The following is an 18,085-nucleotide window of genomic DNA, read 5'->3' as shown; positions in this document are numbered from 1 at the left end:
TGAAGAATTCACATGCCTAACAAATTTAGCGTCAGCAGATGTTTGGTGCATTGATAGCGGGGCTTCAGTGCATAAGAGTGGAGTACGAGAACATTTCTCGAGCTATCAAGAAGAACAAATGGACTTATCACTATGGGAAACAGAACGAAATGTACTCTAGTAGGGAGAGGCACCATAGCATTTTAGACGGAAGCAGGGACCAACATCCGAGCCACCAATGTTCTGCATGCGCCAGTATTAGGAATGAACTTGATTTCAGTGCCCCAGTTACAGGACAAGGGATACGATGTATACTTCATGGGAAAGAAAGTATATGTCAAGCATCCAAGCTGGAAGAAGAAAAGGCAAATTGGGATTCGAAGCAACAAGTTGTATAGATTGCAGGTTGAGTCACTAATGGCACTGATAGGCAACAACTATAATGGTGAGAAGGAGCGAAATGAATTATGGCATAGGCGAATGGGACACTTATACCATGGAGCACTTAGGATGCTCAGAGAGACTGTTACAGGAGTACCGACCCTTAGTAATAAGCATGATGACTTATGCCAAGGATGCGTACTAGGGAAGTACGCTAAAGCAAATTTTTTCAGAAGCAACAATAGAGTAGAATGTGTATTGGGATTGATACACTCAGATATTTGCAGTCCTATGTCCACAAGAGCTCTTAGTGGTGGCGAATACTTCGTCATTTGATGATCACTCTAGGAAGACCCAGATCTATTTCCTAAAGACCAAGGATGAGGTCTTTGATCGATTTAGAGATTTTAAGGCTCTCGTTGAAAATATGACAGGAAAAAAGATAAAGGTATTGCGTTCAAATAATGGTGGAGAATATACGGAGAGAGACTTCACAGATTTCTGTGCAAAGGAGGGTATCAAAAGAGAGGGGACAGACTCATATAATCCGAAACAGAATAGAGTAGCAGAACGAAAAAATAGAACTATTGTTGGGGCAGTCAAAGCTATGTTGTATGATTATCTACCCAAGTATCTATGGGCAGAAGCTTGCAACACAACGGTGTATATCTAGAATAGAACTCATAAAGCATTGGGGAAGAAACGCCCGAAGGGGTCTTCACAGGGAAAAAGCCGGAAGTCAGCCATCTCAGGATATTTGAAAGCGTGGCATACTGTCACATTCCAGACGAGAAGCGTAGTAAACTGGATCAGATTGCAGAAAAAGGGTATCTTGTAGGATACAACAAGACCTCAAAAACATGCAAAATCTACACTCCTAGTAGCAGGAAGATTGTAGTAAGACGGGATGAAAAGTTCATGGAGGATAAAGCTTTCAGGAAATCTCGTTAAATGCCAGCAGAGGATCAGTCAGGAGATGTTCCACTAGTCCAGGAGCAGCAAGGAGGACAGGGAGGAGGATAAACACCTAGATCGAGTACGGTGACTAGTACCAGTATCTCTTTAGAAGGAGGAAATTCAGATAGTTCTCAACAGATGGAACAACAAGATCAGGAGGAGGAGGTGGCTGAGCATCCTGGCACTAGTGGTAGGGCCAGCAGAGAAGTACAACAAACACTGAGGGATGCAGAGGAGTTTGTTGGAGCTCCTAGATACGAAAAAAGGCATCGTAGACAACTTGACAGATACCAGGCATTGGTAGCTCAAGTTGAAGAACACTCTAGCTTTCAGGACGCTGTTCAACACCAAGTGTGGGTGGATGCCATGGCAGAAGAGTAGAACTCTTATCATGACGAATGATGTTTGGGAAGTAGTACCTAGTCCAGAAGGGAGATCAATTGTTGGATCATGATGGATCTACAAGATCAAGTATGCTACATATGGCAGTATATAGAAGTACAAAGCTAGGTTCGTGGCAAAGGGGTATGCTCAGAAAGAAGGAATAGACTATGAATAGACCTTCGCCCCAGTTGCTTGATACACCTCTATCAGATCTGTTATATCCCTAACAGCTCAAATGGGATGGGAGATTCACCAAATGGATGTCAAGACGACATTCTTGAATGAGGTGATAGAAGAGGAGGTGTATATAGAACAGCCCGAGGGCTTCGAGACTGATGAGAAGAGAACTCATGTTTGCAGATTAAAGAAAGCCCTGTATGGGCTCAAGCAGGCACCTAGAGCATGGTATGGTCGGATTGATAGTTACTTGTAGCAGTTGGGATTTGTCAAGAGTGATGCTGATCCCAATCTCTACTATTTGATGGTAGAGAATGAGCCACTTATTCTGGTATTATATGTAGATGACTTGTTCCTAACTGGGTCATCCAGGCTCATACAGGATTGCAAGAAGAATCTTGAAGCTGAATTCGACATGAAGGACATGGGGTTGATGCATTATTTTCTAGGGTTGGAAGTTTGGCAGAAGAATGGGGAGATCTTCCTTGGACAAGGAAGATATGCTACAAAAATTCTGAAGAGATTCAGAATGCAAGATTGTCGACCCATGGCTACTCCCATGATCACCAACTGGAAGAAAATAGATGCATCAGGAGACAAGGAAGTAGATCCCACCTTGTACAGGGAGCTCATTGGGTCGCTCATGTATTTGGTCAACACTAGGTGGGACATTTGCTTTGCCATCAACACTCTTAGTCAGTTCATGGTGGAAGCAAAAAGGGTGCATTGGGCGGTAGCTAGACCCATTCTTAGGTATGTGCGCGGAACAGTCGGATATGGGTTGAAATACTCTCGATGGGAGGATGTTAGATTGAATGGGTTCACAGATGCAGATTGGGTAGGTAGTTCAGTAGATTGAAAAGTACCTCCGAGTATTGCTTCAGTGTTGGATTAGTGATGACATCTTGGTGCTGCAGGAAGTAGAAATCGGTAGCTCTGAGCTCGACATAAGCAAAATATATTGCAACCAGCACAGCTACGTGCGAAGCTATATGGCTCAGAAAATTGCTTGTGAGCTTGTTCAGAAAAAGGATGGAAGCAACCATGGTTTACTGTGATAACTAGATTTGTATCAAACTCTCATAGAATCCAATATTTCATGATCGGTCGAAACTCACAGATATCAGATGTCACTTTATCAAAGACTGTGTTCAACGTGGGGCAATACTGCTACAGTATGCCCCCACAGGAGAGTAGGTCGCCGATATACTCACAAAGGCTCCTGGAAGAGCTAAGCTCACTCAGTTCAGAGAGCAGATGGGTATGGTAGAAAATCCGTTTCAATAGCAACAACAGTTTGTAGTGCAGGGGCAATTGGCAGTGGCAGTGCTAACAATAGCATGGATGAAGAAATTCAGAGGGAGTTGCAGTACGGATGGAGTGTTGATAGTGACAGGGTCAACAACAATACATATGCAGCGCTTGCGCAGAGGTTGGTGGACAACATGTCAGACATCAACAACGCAGAGGGAGATGTTACAAAACAGAGTGATGCTTCAGTAGGTTGCATTGATAGAGCACATTCCTCGCTAAAACAAAGTATTGATTTCTAGTAGCATCGAATGTGCTCTAAGTCTCAAAATTAGCAGGGAGGGTTAGACACATATATTCTCCATTACCCAGAAATCGTTTTGGGAAATTCCACCCGGAGACAGTTTTATTAAAATATTTAATTATTTTTAACGAGACCCTAAGTCTAAACTTAAGAAATTAAAATAATTAATGGGTATTAATCTAAACTGTGGGTGAAACTTCTAGAAGAAGGCAGAGATCAAGTCAATATGATCCTAGCCATTGATTAGAATCTAATCTGGGCCGTTGATTGATCAATGAGAAGATTATAAGAGGAGGCTTGATGGGCACTTGGGGAACACATCAGAGGCAGATATTCAGTTACCCGAGTAAGATCGATTTTCTAATTGGTTGAAGTTCGAAAAGAGAAAATCTAATTAGAGGGAGAGTTGCAGGTGAGAAAGGAAGAGAGGGCATCAACATTTTTCGAGAGTGCAAGGCAGCAAGACATTGGGTTTTTTCGGGGATGATTGTCCAAAAATATCTGTGTCATTGTGATTGTATTTGTGCCAGTATTTACTTTCTGCAATATTTTAATTGTGAAGCCTATAGTAGAATATATTTCGATATTTGTTGTAAGAACACTGTGAATAACTTATTTATGAGATAATAAGTAGAAGAAATAATATTAATCACTGGAGTAGGATTTCTATTTGGAAATTTTTACATGGTATTGGAGCTGAGGGAAAGCAGAAGGAAGAAGCCTGAAGACCCAGCGTTGAAGGAAGAAAGGAATTCGAAATTCCTGTAGGGGCAGTAATTCGAATCTCCAAGGGGCTTGCGTAGTTCAAAGCCAAGAGGATTAGATTTCATGGGAAAGCTCTTTCTGAGTGAGTCGATAAAGAGGTAAGTCTTTCTAATAAATTTGTCAGTGGTAGAAGGAACAATGCAGCAGAAGATTCAGCGAGAGGGATTGTCTCAGGTGGGACGCAGTTTTTCCTACAATAGTTGCTGGGACAAGATAGCATCGAAAATTGGCACAATATGGATACTCAAAGTGTCTCAGAGTTATATACCAAATTAGATGAAGAATTTGCATACCTAGCAAATTCAACGTCAGCAAATGTTTGGTACATTGATAGCGGGGCTTCAGCTCATATGACTGGAGTACGAAACATTTTTCAAGCTATCAAAAAGAACAAATGGACTTCCAAATCACTATGGGAAACAAAACGAAATGTACTCCAGTAGGGAGAGGCACCATAGCATTTTAGACGGAAGCAGGGACCAACATCCGAGCCACCAATGTTCTGCATGTGCCAGGATTAGGAATGAACTTGATTTCAGTGTCCCAGTTACAGAACAAGGGATACGATCTATACTTCATGGGAAAGAAAGTATACGTCAAGCATCCAAGCTGGAAGAAGAAAAGGAAAATTGGGATTCGATGCAACAAGTTGTATATATTGCAACTTGAGTCACCAATGGCACTGATAAGCAACAACTATAATGGTGAGAAGGAGCGAAATGAATTATGGCACAGGCAAATGGGACACTTACACCATGGAGCACTCAAGATGCTCAGAGAGACTGTTAAAGGAGTACCAACCCTTAATAGTAAGCATGATGACTTATGCCGAGGATGGGTACTGGGGAAGTATGTTAAAGCAAACTTTTTCCAGAAGCAACAATAGAGCAGAATGTGTATTGGGATTGATACACTCAGATATCTATGGTCCTATGTCGACAAGAGCTCTTAATGGTGGCGAATACTTCATCACTTTTATTGATGATCACTCTAGGAAGACCTGGAAAAAAGATAAAGGTATTGCGTTTAGATAATGGTGGAGAATATATGGACAAAGACTTCGCAAATTTCTGCGCAAAGGAGGGCATCAAAAGAGAGTGGAAAACTCCATATAATCTGGAACATAATGGAGTAGCAGAATGAAAAAATAGAACTATTGTTGGGGCAACCAACGCTATGTTGTATGATTAGGATTTACCCAAGTATCTATGGGCAGAAGCTTGCAACTCAATGATGTATATCCATAATAGAACTCCTCATAAAGCTTTGGGGAAGAAAACGCCCGAAGGGGTCTTCACAGGGAAAAAGCCGGAAGTCAGTCATCTCAGGATATTCAGAAGTGTGGCATACTGTCACATTCCAGACGAGAAGCGCAGTAAACTGTATCAGACTGTAGAAAAAGGGTATCTCGTAGGATACAATTAGACCTCAAAAGCATACAAAATCTACATTCCTAGCAGCAGGATGATTGTAGTAAGACGAGATGCAAAGATCATGGAGGATAGAGCTTTCAAGAAATCTTGTGAAATGCCAGCAGAGGATCAGTTAGGAGATGTTCCACTAGTCTAGGAGCAGCAGGGGCAGCAAGGAGGACAGGGAGGACAGACACCTGGATTGAGTACGGTGACCAGTACTAGTATCTCCTCAAAAGGAGGAAATCTGGATAGTTCCCAACAGATGGAACAATAGGATCAAGAGGAGGAGGTGGTTGAGCCTCCCAACACCAGTGGTAGGACCAGCCGAGAAGTACGACAAACACTGAGGGACGCAGAGGAGTTTGTTGGAGCTCCTAGAGCCGAGAAAAGGCAGCGTAGACAACTTGATAGATACCAGACATTGGTAGCTCAGGTTGAAGAACCCTCTAGCTTTCAGGAAGCTTTTCAACACCAAGTGTGGGTGGATGCCATAGTAGAAGAGTACATATCTATTATGACGAATGATGTCTGGGAAGTAGTACCTAGACCAGAAGAGAGATTAGTTGTAGGATCAAGATGGATTTACAAGATCAAGTATGCTGCAGATGGTAGTATAGAGAAGTACAAGGCTAGGTTCGTGGCAAAGGGGTGTGCTCAGAAAGAAGGAATAGACTGTGAAGAGACCTTCGCCCCAGTTGCTCGATACACCTCTATTAGATCCGTTATATCCCTAACAACTCAAATGGGATGGGAGATTCACTAGATGGATGTTAAGACGACATTCTTGAACGAGGTGATAGAAGAGGAGGTGTATATAGAACAACCTGAGGGCTTCGAAACTCATGAGAAGAAAACTCATGTTTGTAGATTAAAGAAAGCCCTGTATGGGCTCAAGCAGGCACCCAGAGCATGGTATGGTCGGATTGATAGTTACTTGCAGCAGTTGGGATTTGTCAAGAGTGATGCTGATCCCAATCTCTACTATTTGATGGTAGAGAATGAGCCACTTATTCTGGTATTATATGTAGATGACTTGTTCCTAACTGGGTCATCCAGGCTTAGACAGGATTGCAAGAAGAATCTTGAAGTTGAATTCGACATGAAGGACATGGAGTTGATCCATTATTTTCTAGGGTCCCAATTTTGGCAGAAGAATGGGAGGATCTTCCTTGGACAAGGAAGATATGCTACAAAATTCTGAAGAGATTTAGAATGCAGGATTGTCGACCCATGGCTACTCCCATGATGACCAACTGTAAGAAAATAGATTCATCAGGAGACAATAGAGTAGACCCCACCTTGTACAGGTAGCTCACTCGATTGCTCATGTATTTGGTCAACACTAAGCCGAACATTTGCTTTGCCGTCAACACTCTTAGTCAGTTCATGGTGGAACCTAAAAGGGTGCATTGGGCGGCAGCTATACACATTCTTAGGTATGTGTGCGGAACAGTCGGATATGGGTTGAAATACTCCCGAGGTGAGGACGTTAGATTGAATGGGTTCACAAATGCAGATTGGGCAGGTAGTTAAGTAGACAGAAAAGGTACCTCGAGGTACTGCTTCAGTGTTGGATAAGGGATGATATCTTGGTGCAGCAGGAAGCAGAAATCGGTAGCTCTGAGCTCAGCAGAAGCAGAATATATGGCAATCAGCACAACTACGTGCAAAGCTATATGGCTCAGAAAATTGCTTGTGAGGTTGTTCAGAGAAACGATAGAAGTGACCAAGGTTTAATGTGATAACCAGAGTTGTATCAAACTTGTATCAAACTCTCTGAGAATCCAGTATTTCATGATCGGTCGAAACACATATATATCAGATGTCACTTTATCAGAGATTGTGTTCAACATGGGGCAATATAGCTACAATATGTTCCCATAGGAGAGAAGATAGCCGATATACTCACAAAGGCTCTCAGAAGAGCTAAGCTCACTCAGTTCAGAGAGCAGATGGGTATGGTAGAAAGTCCGTTTCAGTAGCAACAACAGTCTGTAGTGCAGGGGTAGTTGGTAGTGGCAATGCCAGCAGCAACACGGATGAAAATATTTAGAGGGAGTTGCAGTACAAATGTAGTGTTGACACTGATAGGGTCAGCAACAGTACAAATGCAGCACTTGCGCAGAGGTTGGTGGACAACATGTCAGACATCAGGAGCGCAGAGGGAGATGTTACAGAACAGAGTGATGGTTCAACAAGTTGCATTGCTAGAGCACATTCCTCGCTAAGAGGGAGTGTTGATTTCTGGTAGCATTGAATGTGCTCTAAGTCTCAAAATTTGCGAGGAGGCTTAGTCAGATACATTCTCCAATACCTAGAAATCGTTTTGGGAAATTCCACCTAGAGACAGTTTTATTAAAATAATTAATTATTTTTAATGAGACCCTAAGTCTAAACTTAGAAAATTAAAATAATTAATGGGTATTAATCTAAACTGTGGGTGAAACTTCTAGAAGAAGGTAGAGATCAAGTCAATATGATCCTAGCAATTGATTAGAATCTAATCTGGATCGTTGATTGATCAACGAGAAGATTATAAGAGGAGGCTTGATGGGCACTTGGAGAACACACCAGAGGCAGATACTCAGTTACTCGAGTAAGATCGATTTTCTCACTGGTCGAAGTTTGGCAAGAGAAAATCGAATCAGAGGGAGAGTTGCAGGTGAGAAAGGAAGAGAGGGCATCAACATCTTTTGAGAGTGCAAGGCAACAAGACGCAGAGCAGGAATAGGGTAACGCAGAAAGAGGCAACACAGAGGCAAATTGACGCAGAGTTTGCGTGGACAGGTAGACGTTGGGCTAGTGTGAGAAGTTTGACGCAGAGGGTCGCAAAAGGATTCCGGGGAAGAGGAGTACTTCACCTGGATTAGAAATTTGTCAGGAAACGTCTGTAAAATTTCTCACTCCTATTTTGCTGGTTGTAATTTGTACATGAGAATTTGCTAAAGAATAATAAAGAAACCCTCATCTGCTACATCGGTTTTCCCACATTGGGTTTTTTCGGGGAGGATTGTCCAAAAATATCTGTCATTATGATTGTATTTGTGCCAGTATTTACTTTCTGCGATATTTTAGTTGTGAAGCCTGCAGTAGAATATATTTCGATATTTGCTGTAAGAACACTGTGAATAACTTATTTCTGAGATAATAAGTAGAAGAAATAATATTAATCACTGTAGTAGGATTTCTAGTTAGAAATTTTGACATCTCTGCTAAACAATTGATTTCTAACATAAGAAGAATTTGGTTGGGTTTTCCCCTTGTGGGTTTTGCCCTGGTCACTGGAACTAAATTCTTTATCTCATTGTATTCTTGACTGCCTTTTATTGTGCGTTTGATTTATGTTTTATCTACAATTGCTTATCTAATATTGCAATATAAAGAAGTTTTGCAATAAGTGATTGTTACAACATAGAACATCATAATTGTCATGATTTTTAAGTACTGGACTGAGGCCAAAATTACCAAGGTCTGCGGCCTAATCAAGCTCAGAAATGAGTTATTTTTCAATTCAATCCTCCTGCTTGGTATCTCTGCCTTGAGAGCTAGACATGAGACATTATTTTCCAACCATCGATGATCTTCTAGCTACCTTTTATGTCATTGACCTTAGCTTTGATACCATGTTGAGAAATCCATTAGGGCAACATTAGGGTTTCTTATTAAGTTGATTTCTCTTTTACTTGACAATTTCTTGTGATTAGTTATTACTTCTTTTTATTTGTTATTATATTTTATCATCAAGACAATTGCCAAAACTTAAAAGACAACAGGAGAACACAAGATGTAGGCACTCAGCCAGGGAAAAACCCCTATGAAGGGGAAAACCCAGTCAAACTCTTCCACTAGTAGATTCAAATCAAATTGAGATAGCCAAAACCCAAGACCAAGACAAGTGACCTCCTTTATTCCACCAAGCCAGCGTCCCATGGTCAAGTAAAAACTGTCAAGTATCAAATCAAAGGAAAATATCATACAAACTAGGGTTTCAATCACTATGTTCATTCTCCTACACCTTTTTGGCCCTGTAATACTTCAGAAAATTCACTGTCACGAAACACACGTGGAGCGTTGTTTTATCCAGTGTCCAACAATCTCCCCCCAACGTGAGTCGGGTGTGTATCAAACTTGTGACCTACGCTCTGATACCAATTGATATTTATGATTGGAAATTACTGAGAGGGGGAGTGAATCAATAATTTAAAATCTTCACTTTTGCTCAACTTAATTTTCTTCTTATGCAACGGATGGTTTATGTACATGCTCTATTATTATTGAATTCCTTTTGCAGGTGTCAGAGAGAAATTTGCAGATTTATTTATCAAGAATTCAAAAACATTCACACAACATTCAAGAACCAACACATGAAGACACCAGATATAAGTGGAAACCCCAAAGGGAGAAAACCATGAATTTTAGGTTGAAAGTGATGTGAAGGCAAGCTGCTACTCCTTATTACATCAGATTTTTGTAGGCTCCAACCTACAAGAGGCTCCTACCTCAAAGGAAGCTCCAACTCCACAATTTTTTTTGCAAGCTACAACCCATAGGAGGCTCCTACCTCAACAGGCTACACCTGTTCTTTATCAAGCTACAACATAGAAAGAGACAAAAATATCTCAATCACAACATCAAGTCACAAATGTTGGTTACCTCATATACAATTCTGTTGTCAAGTCTACTGCTGCACTGCTTCTCCTTTTCAACTTTGTGCCTCTTCTGTTGCTGCTCATCAACTTTCTTATGCAGACTACTTCACTTCCAAAAAACAATTATATTTCCATTCCACATTGTATATTTTATAAGCAAGCCATATTCGCTGTTTGTATTCTTTGCAAGAATATGAAATGAAGCATTGTCTCTTAGACTTCCAAAAACTGCTCACAAACTTGTCTCTTCATTTTCAGTTCTGAAAACAATTTGTAATATAAAATAGAGCTGAACTAAAACAACTCAATCAATAATGATTACAAGAGACAAATCAGATTTGTATTATCTACATTTTTTGTTCAATGAAACATATATATTTCAACTTTTGTCTCAATATTTTATGTCCCATTTTAACAATGTTCAACCTTCACATTTAATATCATAGCCTTTGCACTTCACATCACTTTCAACCTTTGCAATTACATTAACAACATTCATCGACATTAATCAATCAACTCCTTTTCCTATGCTGCTCCTTTGATCCTTGCTCCTGCTGCTACATACCTTGCTTTTGCTAGTCTTTTGCCATCAATGACAATAATGCCATCAATCTTCCCCTTTGGCGTTGATTGCAACACAATGATCCTCCCTGTGCACATGTAACCTATGCTTACCTCCCCCTTTGACATCAATGGGAAGGGGTTCACAACAAAAAATGATAAGGAAATATTTAGTCACCATCTTCTAATGCCTCATGACAATGATCAACATCATATTAGCCACCATTACTTCATACACCTTTGACAATAGCAGCAAATAAATCCAAGGCACCAATGCAAGAAGTTTACCTCACCAAGGTGTTTCTTGTTTCCAATTAATACTAACTTCAAAAACTCAAGCTGGTTTATTCAGAAGCAACCAAACTGATTTTCAAAAGGGTTTTCAAGTTCTGAAACAACATGATATGTCTCACATGAACCATCGTAGCAACCTCGATCATCCATTTCATTAGCATCAAACATTTTAAAGTATTTGGGAGTAAATGCTATATCAAAAATAATGATGAAAAGTTAGGAAAGTCTGATGCTCGATCAGATGCAGGAATATTTTTGGGATATTCATCAAAAAGTAAGTGATTTATCAAATGAATCCCTTCAAAAAATTCCGCTGCTTCACGTGAGTGAACAGAGTTCAAAGTGGCGCACCATTTCGACATTGTAGGCCATATGAGTTCATCTCCACAGCTGTTATGAGACCAACAACGCTATACTATCCTCTATCCACATCCGTTTTAATACATCGGTGTTTTTTTTGAATGAGACAACGTAGTATTCCAACAGCGTAGTATTCTGGGACAACGTAGTGGATAGGTGTGATGTCGCTGGAGGATGGCAGTATATGGGCAGTAGCGCAAGGGCACACGGTCAAAAGGGAGCACCGTTAGGCTGCAACATACCAGTCAACACAGTATTGAACATAATGAGCCATCGCTCTCAGTTTATCAGCACACCGAGCAACGTGGAATTGAGCACAGTTAGCAGAACTGCGTGCCTGGAGCAGTATTAATGGAGCAGAACTAATATATCAATGGAACGCATATATATACCAGAACTGTATATCATGGAGCAGAACTAATATATCAATGGAACGCATATATATACCAGAACTGTATATCAATGGAGCAGAACTGTATATCAATGGAATGCTGGCCATTAGCGTTTGCATGGAGACTGAGACAGTGAGACAGCGCTGTATGGTGTATTCAACAGCGTAAGAAACCTAGAACCTGGAGAACTAAGGTTTGAATGATAGACATAGCATGAATATACAGTTTCAGTCATGCGTGCCAAGGCTCTGGAAGATGAAGGGTTTCACCCGTTTGGTAAGCTTTCACCCAAAGTGACTATTCGAGCGGACAAAGAATGAATATGGTTACCCAAACCTAACCATCTTTTGGTGAGCGTTATGTAAAAACAAACTCAACGGAGCAAAGAATAATACCATGTCAGAGAATAATGGTAAATCGCAGATGGAGCAGGTCTGGCAATGGAGCGCTGTTATACCAGCGTGGAGAGAGCAGCAAAAGCTCAAGTGTTACTGAGATTATCAGGCAGAGGGCAGACCCTGATTACCAAGCAGAGGGAAGACCCAGATTACTGAAAAATGGCAGAAGGGAGTTACAATGGCAGTTAGAAGCCAAAAATGGCACTGGCTCTGATACCATGTCAGACCAGGTAGTAACTCCTCAAAAACAATTCGTTGATATTCATTCAGGTTGGTCTTTATTATATACATGAGGGAGAGACTGTTCATTTCATCTCTTGGTGACTATTCCTATTCTTTATTATTTATTTACATTAATTTCACTTATTCACCCAATCCTGATGATTAGGTGTCAACATTTACAAAGCTGGTTTGATAAATGCTAGTTGTGTTCCCTGTGGCAAGGATCACTGATTTAGCATATCTTTTGGAGATGTCAATTTGCTAGAATGTTTTGGGCATAGTATCAAGCTGAATTTCTCTTCTTTTTCATTGTCTTGCTCCTGTTGAAATGTTCTCTTCTAGGAGACACTTGGATGGTTAGGGACAATTGCAAATTCTTGTGGCACACATTTTGGTTGATTGCAATTGGATTTCTATGAAAACATTGGTGTAAAGTTGCTTTTCAAGAGGATTGCTCCTTTCTCGGCTTAGCCAATTTGAAGAGATTTAAGCAGAAGTTGACTTTGCTTTTGAGAGTCAAACCTCTTTTTTTTCCATCAATATGTTGAGTCCCTTTCGTGCACATACTCGTATGCTTGCTTTTTTTGCCTTTTAGGGTGTGATTTTCCCATTACTATTGTTGTTCATGTGTTGTAATTATCATTGTTTCATGATGTACTTATTTCTTTCATGAAGCAATGAATATGTGCAACATTTAAAATGAAAAGATGGAAAATATCTATGCAGAAGACCTTAAGAAACGTTGTTTCTTGCAGAGACTATCCATGGTGTTGGTTATTATTTGTAAACTTTCTTTGTGAAATTAATTTTTGCATATATGTGATGTAATGGGTCTTGCTCGTTGTGAATTCCAAAGTTGGTTATTTATATTTCTTTGCCACTCTTTATTTCTGCTTTCCTCTTGTGAGGTAAAGACTAAATTAGTCACGTGCGTCTTTGCTGTATAAGGCTCATCTTAAATTTGGGATTGTGGCACAATGGGAAAGTAAAATTGACCCACTTTAGCCTTATGTGCTTGGATTCTCACCACTGTCTTTAATTGCAACAAAGATAAATGAACCAAAAAACAATCTCACAAAAGATATATTACCAATTATGATAGAATGCTCAAAATGGTCTATTCATTCTCATTAAGAGTGATAACAGAGTTCATATACATGGGTTCTAGAATATCTTAGGTTTACCTAGCCCTCGCCCTCGTTGAGATCCTCAATTTCAATAACTTCTATTGCTTCCTTATATTCTTCCTTTGTAGGCATTCAATCAGTCCAACGTCACTCTTCTTTTTTCAGAATCCCCTCTTCTTGCTGTAGTTCGAAGCCTTTCTGTGCTAGCTTCACCATAAACATTCCTGATGCCAACCCTTGGCAACTTAGAGCAACTTTTATGGGAACCAACTCTCCCTTTGCAGACCAACTTTCTTCTCTTTGAGGCCAATTCAATTACTTTCAAGCTGCACTGCTTTATTGTCCATCCTCATGACTCATTGGCTTCCAACAAAATCAATCGCTTGGCCACAACAATTCATCTACTCCTTTTCTTGGTTTGATGTCCTTGCCATGTCGTCAATCTGTTGGCTTCCTACCCCATACTTCTAATCTTCTTTTGTGCTCACAACCATTTGGCTTCTCGTGCACACACTACTCTGCACATTTAGTTTCTTTTGCATAACCACTTTCACCTCTCACATCCATACCTGGTTCTCACTTCTCTCTCTCCCTCTATTAATTATTCTTTACACTGCTTCAAATAGACATACATCTAGATGCTACTGCATCACATTGTTAACATTCCAAATTGCATGCAAAAGCTTGGTCTCGGTAAGTTTTCTATTGAGGACGTCTCTTTGAGCATTTTAAGTTGAGAATTCCATGTTATTGCTTACATCTTTCTTATTTTGTAGCTTTATAGAGATATGAAAACGGTGAAGACATTATTATGTATTTCACATGTGGACTACTATATATTTTAAAATTTACCCATGCATCACTGAAATCATATTTGCGGTCCCAATAGAAGTTCTTGTAATCTCATTCTTTGTTCAGCAAGTTTTGAAATAAATTTGATTGCTGCACAATATTTTAATTGTTATTTTTGTCTGCATAAACCTTACAAAACTGCCACTTGTGGGTTTATTAATTGAACTATTTGAAAAACAGTTTTACGATAATGTCTAATGTGCCATGTGAATGCAAAATCTACACACCCGTTGCATCTTCTATACCTAATCAAAATCTCTAAATTTCTGACGATAGGTTGATTTGGATTAATGGCCCGAGGATGTCTCCTCTTTTCCATGTCTCCTATTAGATTGTTTGATTGTCTGACACTTGGTTTTGTTTGTTGTTCTTTCAGAGCATGGACAATCCTTAAGGGACAAAAGTACCATCATCAGTAGGCCTGCCTCATTCATTTTACGACTTTGGTTCGGTTCTTATGTTGTAGAATGTTTGTTTCCTTGTGCAGTTAATTAATTGTGAAATGATATCCGTGCAATATGATTTAATCATTTGGCGTTGTTCACTCCATAATTATGAAGTAAACTTTGTACTCTTATGATTTTGCGACACATATGGCTGTTATATTAATATTTTTTTCCTGTGATATAAATTTGGAGCTGCTATGCTGTTGTATGACTCTAGCTAGAATGAAAATAGTCAATACAAGAAGTTTCTTATTTTGTGGTTGAGGAAGATATGAGCATTTCAGAACCAGTAGTTTCTTGATTTCACTTGCTTCAAGCTTTGTTTCTACCTTGTCGTGTTGTGACTCTTAATGTTGTTGAGTTTGAATTCCATTGAACCTATACTACATTACTCATGGCAATTGAATCTTTAGATCTTATGGTGTATCAAGATCCTAAATTAAATAATTAATTTCCCTAGGTTATTATATTTGAACTTGATCTGCCCATTCTTTATTGTACTTTCTTGCTTAGCTGCCTTTTCTTTCCTCGCAGTTTATTTAAGCAACCTAATGTACAAGGCGAGTTTGTGAAGTGAGGTAGTATCTTCGTGAATTTTTATTCATTATTAGAGTTTGTTGAAAAGATCCATATTCATCATCTGGGAAGTGCTGGCATGTTGCTTCTCATAATCAATTTTTTTCAGCTCACCATGATCGAAATCTATGTTGGATTACATTTCGGATGTTAAATTCATAATTAAGCTGATGCCCATTAGCCTTGTTCTTTTGGTGCCATAAAACTATCACCTTTAATTTTATATTAGTACATTATGGTAGTTTTAAAATCTGATAGAAGAATATTATGTTACTCTTGTTTTTGGGATGGGAAATTGTGGGGATTCATCCTTGAGATGACTAGAGTGCACCTCCAAAATTTTCACGAGACAATATGTGGGGATAATAATAATAATGATATTAAAATAATAGTAAAATTTCAGAATTCATCATAATCGTTTGTAGTTGCATCAAGTTTATAAGCATAACAAGCTATGCTATAAAGTAGTTATGCACAACACCTACACTTGCCTATTGTGAAAAAGCCTGCACAGTTGAAAAAAGGGCTGAGTGCCATTCTCTTATTGGCCGCTAGACATGAAGAAAATGCAGTTTAGCTGTAAGAAACTCAAGTGTAACTATCTGCGATTTGCAACAAGGTTTGTGAAGTGTATGTGAGAGAATTTTCTTTATAACAACTTTTCTTCCTCATATTTTTTGTTAATGATGATTTTTTTTAAAACATAAAAGGTATTCCCTTCTCAATATGCCTTGTAGTTTTTTTACAGCTGCGTTGAAAATTGCTATAAAACACATTGGTTTTGTAAAGAGATCAGATTCATATTTCAAATTAAGGTGGTGATTGAATAGGAAGTTATTCAAATATTTAGTACCCAATCAAAGTCACTATTATATAAATGTTTTCACAATGCTTAACTTTAGGATGTGTTGAGAAATAAAAGTGTAGTGAGGTTAGGCTTAATATCTCTGTCTTGATAATTACTTGTGAATGTTTAATGCATTCTTATTACTTCTTAAGTGTTCTTCATCAAGCAATTATACAAATGTTCAGTTTTTCAAGAAACACAAAGAGACAAGAGACATAAAAATTAAACTCCAAGCCAAGGCAAAACCCCACAAGGGGGAAACCCAACACTCGTCTTATAGAATTAGATCAAAATGAGATATCCAAGACCAAGACCAAATTGCCACCAAGTCACCAAGTCCATCTCTCTTCCAAGTCACTTCCAAAATCAAGGTCAACGATAGTCAAACTGTTGTTGAAATTTCTAAGTTTACCTAGTTTAGAAACCCTTCATGCACTTTTTCTGACTTATTTCTACCTACTTGGTATTTTTTTTAACAAGTTATTTACAAAGTAAATACTGAAAATAAACACCAGTGCATGCTCAACATATTATAGATCAACAACTAAAGGAAATAAGAACAAACACACCACATGACACCATTATTTTTGGACCAATGTCCTCGGAAAACCCCAATGCGGGGAAACCGATGCAACTATTTGAGGGTTTTCTTATTAAGCAATATCATAGTACAATTTGGGTGCCAAAACTAGCCTACCCAACAGAGAATTTCATTAGCAACTATACCTCACAGTTTGAGAGAAATCTCCTGGATGAAACCCCGGAAAAACCTTCCAGCAACTCCTCAACACGAAATTGCTCTGCAACCCCAGTGTCTGCCCAAACTGGACTGCGTCAGTCCCTCTCTGTCTCATGCTGGACTTGCGTCAGCCTTTCTAGGCTTGCGTCAGCCCCAGGAGCCCTGCGTCAGCTCTGGGAGCCTCTGCGTCAGTTGCACTAACCCCTCTGGTGCTCTGCGCAGCACTTGGCTGCCTCTGCATGGATTTGCGTGAGCCCTTGCCGGCTCTGCGTTACCCTCCTTGGCTGCTGTGTTGCTCTCCCGGTACAATCTCTGCCTTCTCTATTTCTCTGTACTCAATGCCCCCTAGCTGCTCTCCCGATCATTGATTCTATCTCTCTTAGCAAACCTCGCTCTCGAGAATAAAATGACTGATCATCTGGTGTTCCCTCCAAGTGACCCTCAAGCCTCCTCTTATACGTTTCCTGTTGACATCTCAACGGTCGAGATTAAGTCCCTAATCAATGGCTAAGATTAGATCTGGCTTGATCCATGTGTTTTGGACCACTCTAACACAGATTCATATTAATACACATTAGTATTTTATTTTCCCTAAGTTTAGACTTAGGGACTCCGTTACAAATATTAATTATTTTAATATCTCATGATCTGTTTAGAATTTGCCCAACCCTTTCTCGGTATTGGAGATCTCATGTGCCCCAACCTCTCCACCAAATTTCGTGGCTAGAGCACATCCGATGCTACCCCAAATCAACACTCCCTCTTAGCGAGCATTGTGCTCTAGCAATACTCGTCACTGAGTATTACTCTGATCATCTGGCTCCGGTACCTGTGTTGATGCTAGGCCTTCTTGCCCAACATCCTCTGCACCGCTGCCCATGGTTCTGCCACTACCACTGCTGCATCTGTACGACAACTCCCTCTGCATCTGTGCTGTTGCTGGTCCTTTCTCCCAGCACTGCATCCGCACTGCACCTCCTCTCATCATGCTGCATCGTGCTGCCCACTG

At 39.8% G+C, this 18,085-nt stretch overlaps 1 protein-coding gene across 4 annotated transcripts in view; it reads left to right on the top strand.

Annotated features, from left to right (window-relative positions):
* LOC149178819 (putative RNA methyltransferase At5g10620) overlaps window positions 1–15,182 on the top strand; it is a 48,411-nt gene extending 33,229 nt beyond the window's left edge. For all 4 annotated transcript variants that reach the window (XM_089420445.1, XM_089420446.1, XM_089420443.1 and 1 more), the window contains one exon: window positions 14,845–15,182. In XM_089420445.1, the coding sequence (XP_089276571.1) occupies window positions 14,845–14,887 (43 nt within the window). In that variant the 3' untranslated portion in view covers window positions 14,888–15,182. The remainder of the gene's footprint in view (window positions 1–14,844) is intronic.
* The last annotated feature ends 2,903 nt before the right edge of the window (window positions 15,183–18,085 follow it).

This window comes from Pinus tabuliformis, chromosome 4_1 (genome assembly GCF_031772625.1).
Source record: "Pinus tabuliformis cultivar Carrire ecotype Pingquan chromosome 4_1, CPIR1, whole genome shotgun sequence".
Taxonomy (NCBI): domain Eukaryota; kingdom Viridiplantae; phylum Streptophyta; class Pinopsida; order Pinales; family Pinaceae; genus Pinus; species Pinus tabuliformis.
This window is presented reverse-complemented; position numbering and strand designations above follow the sequence as displayed.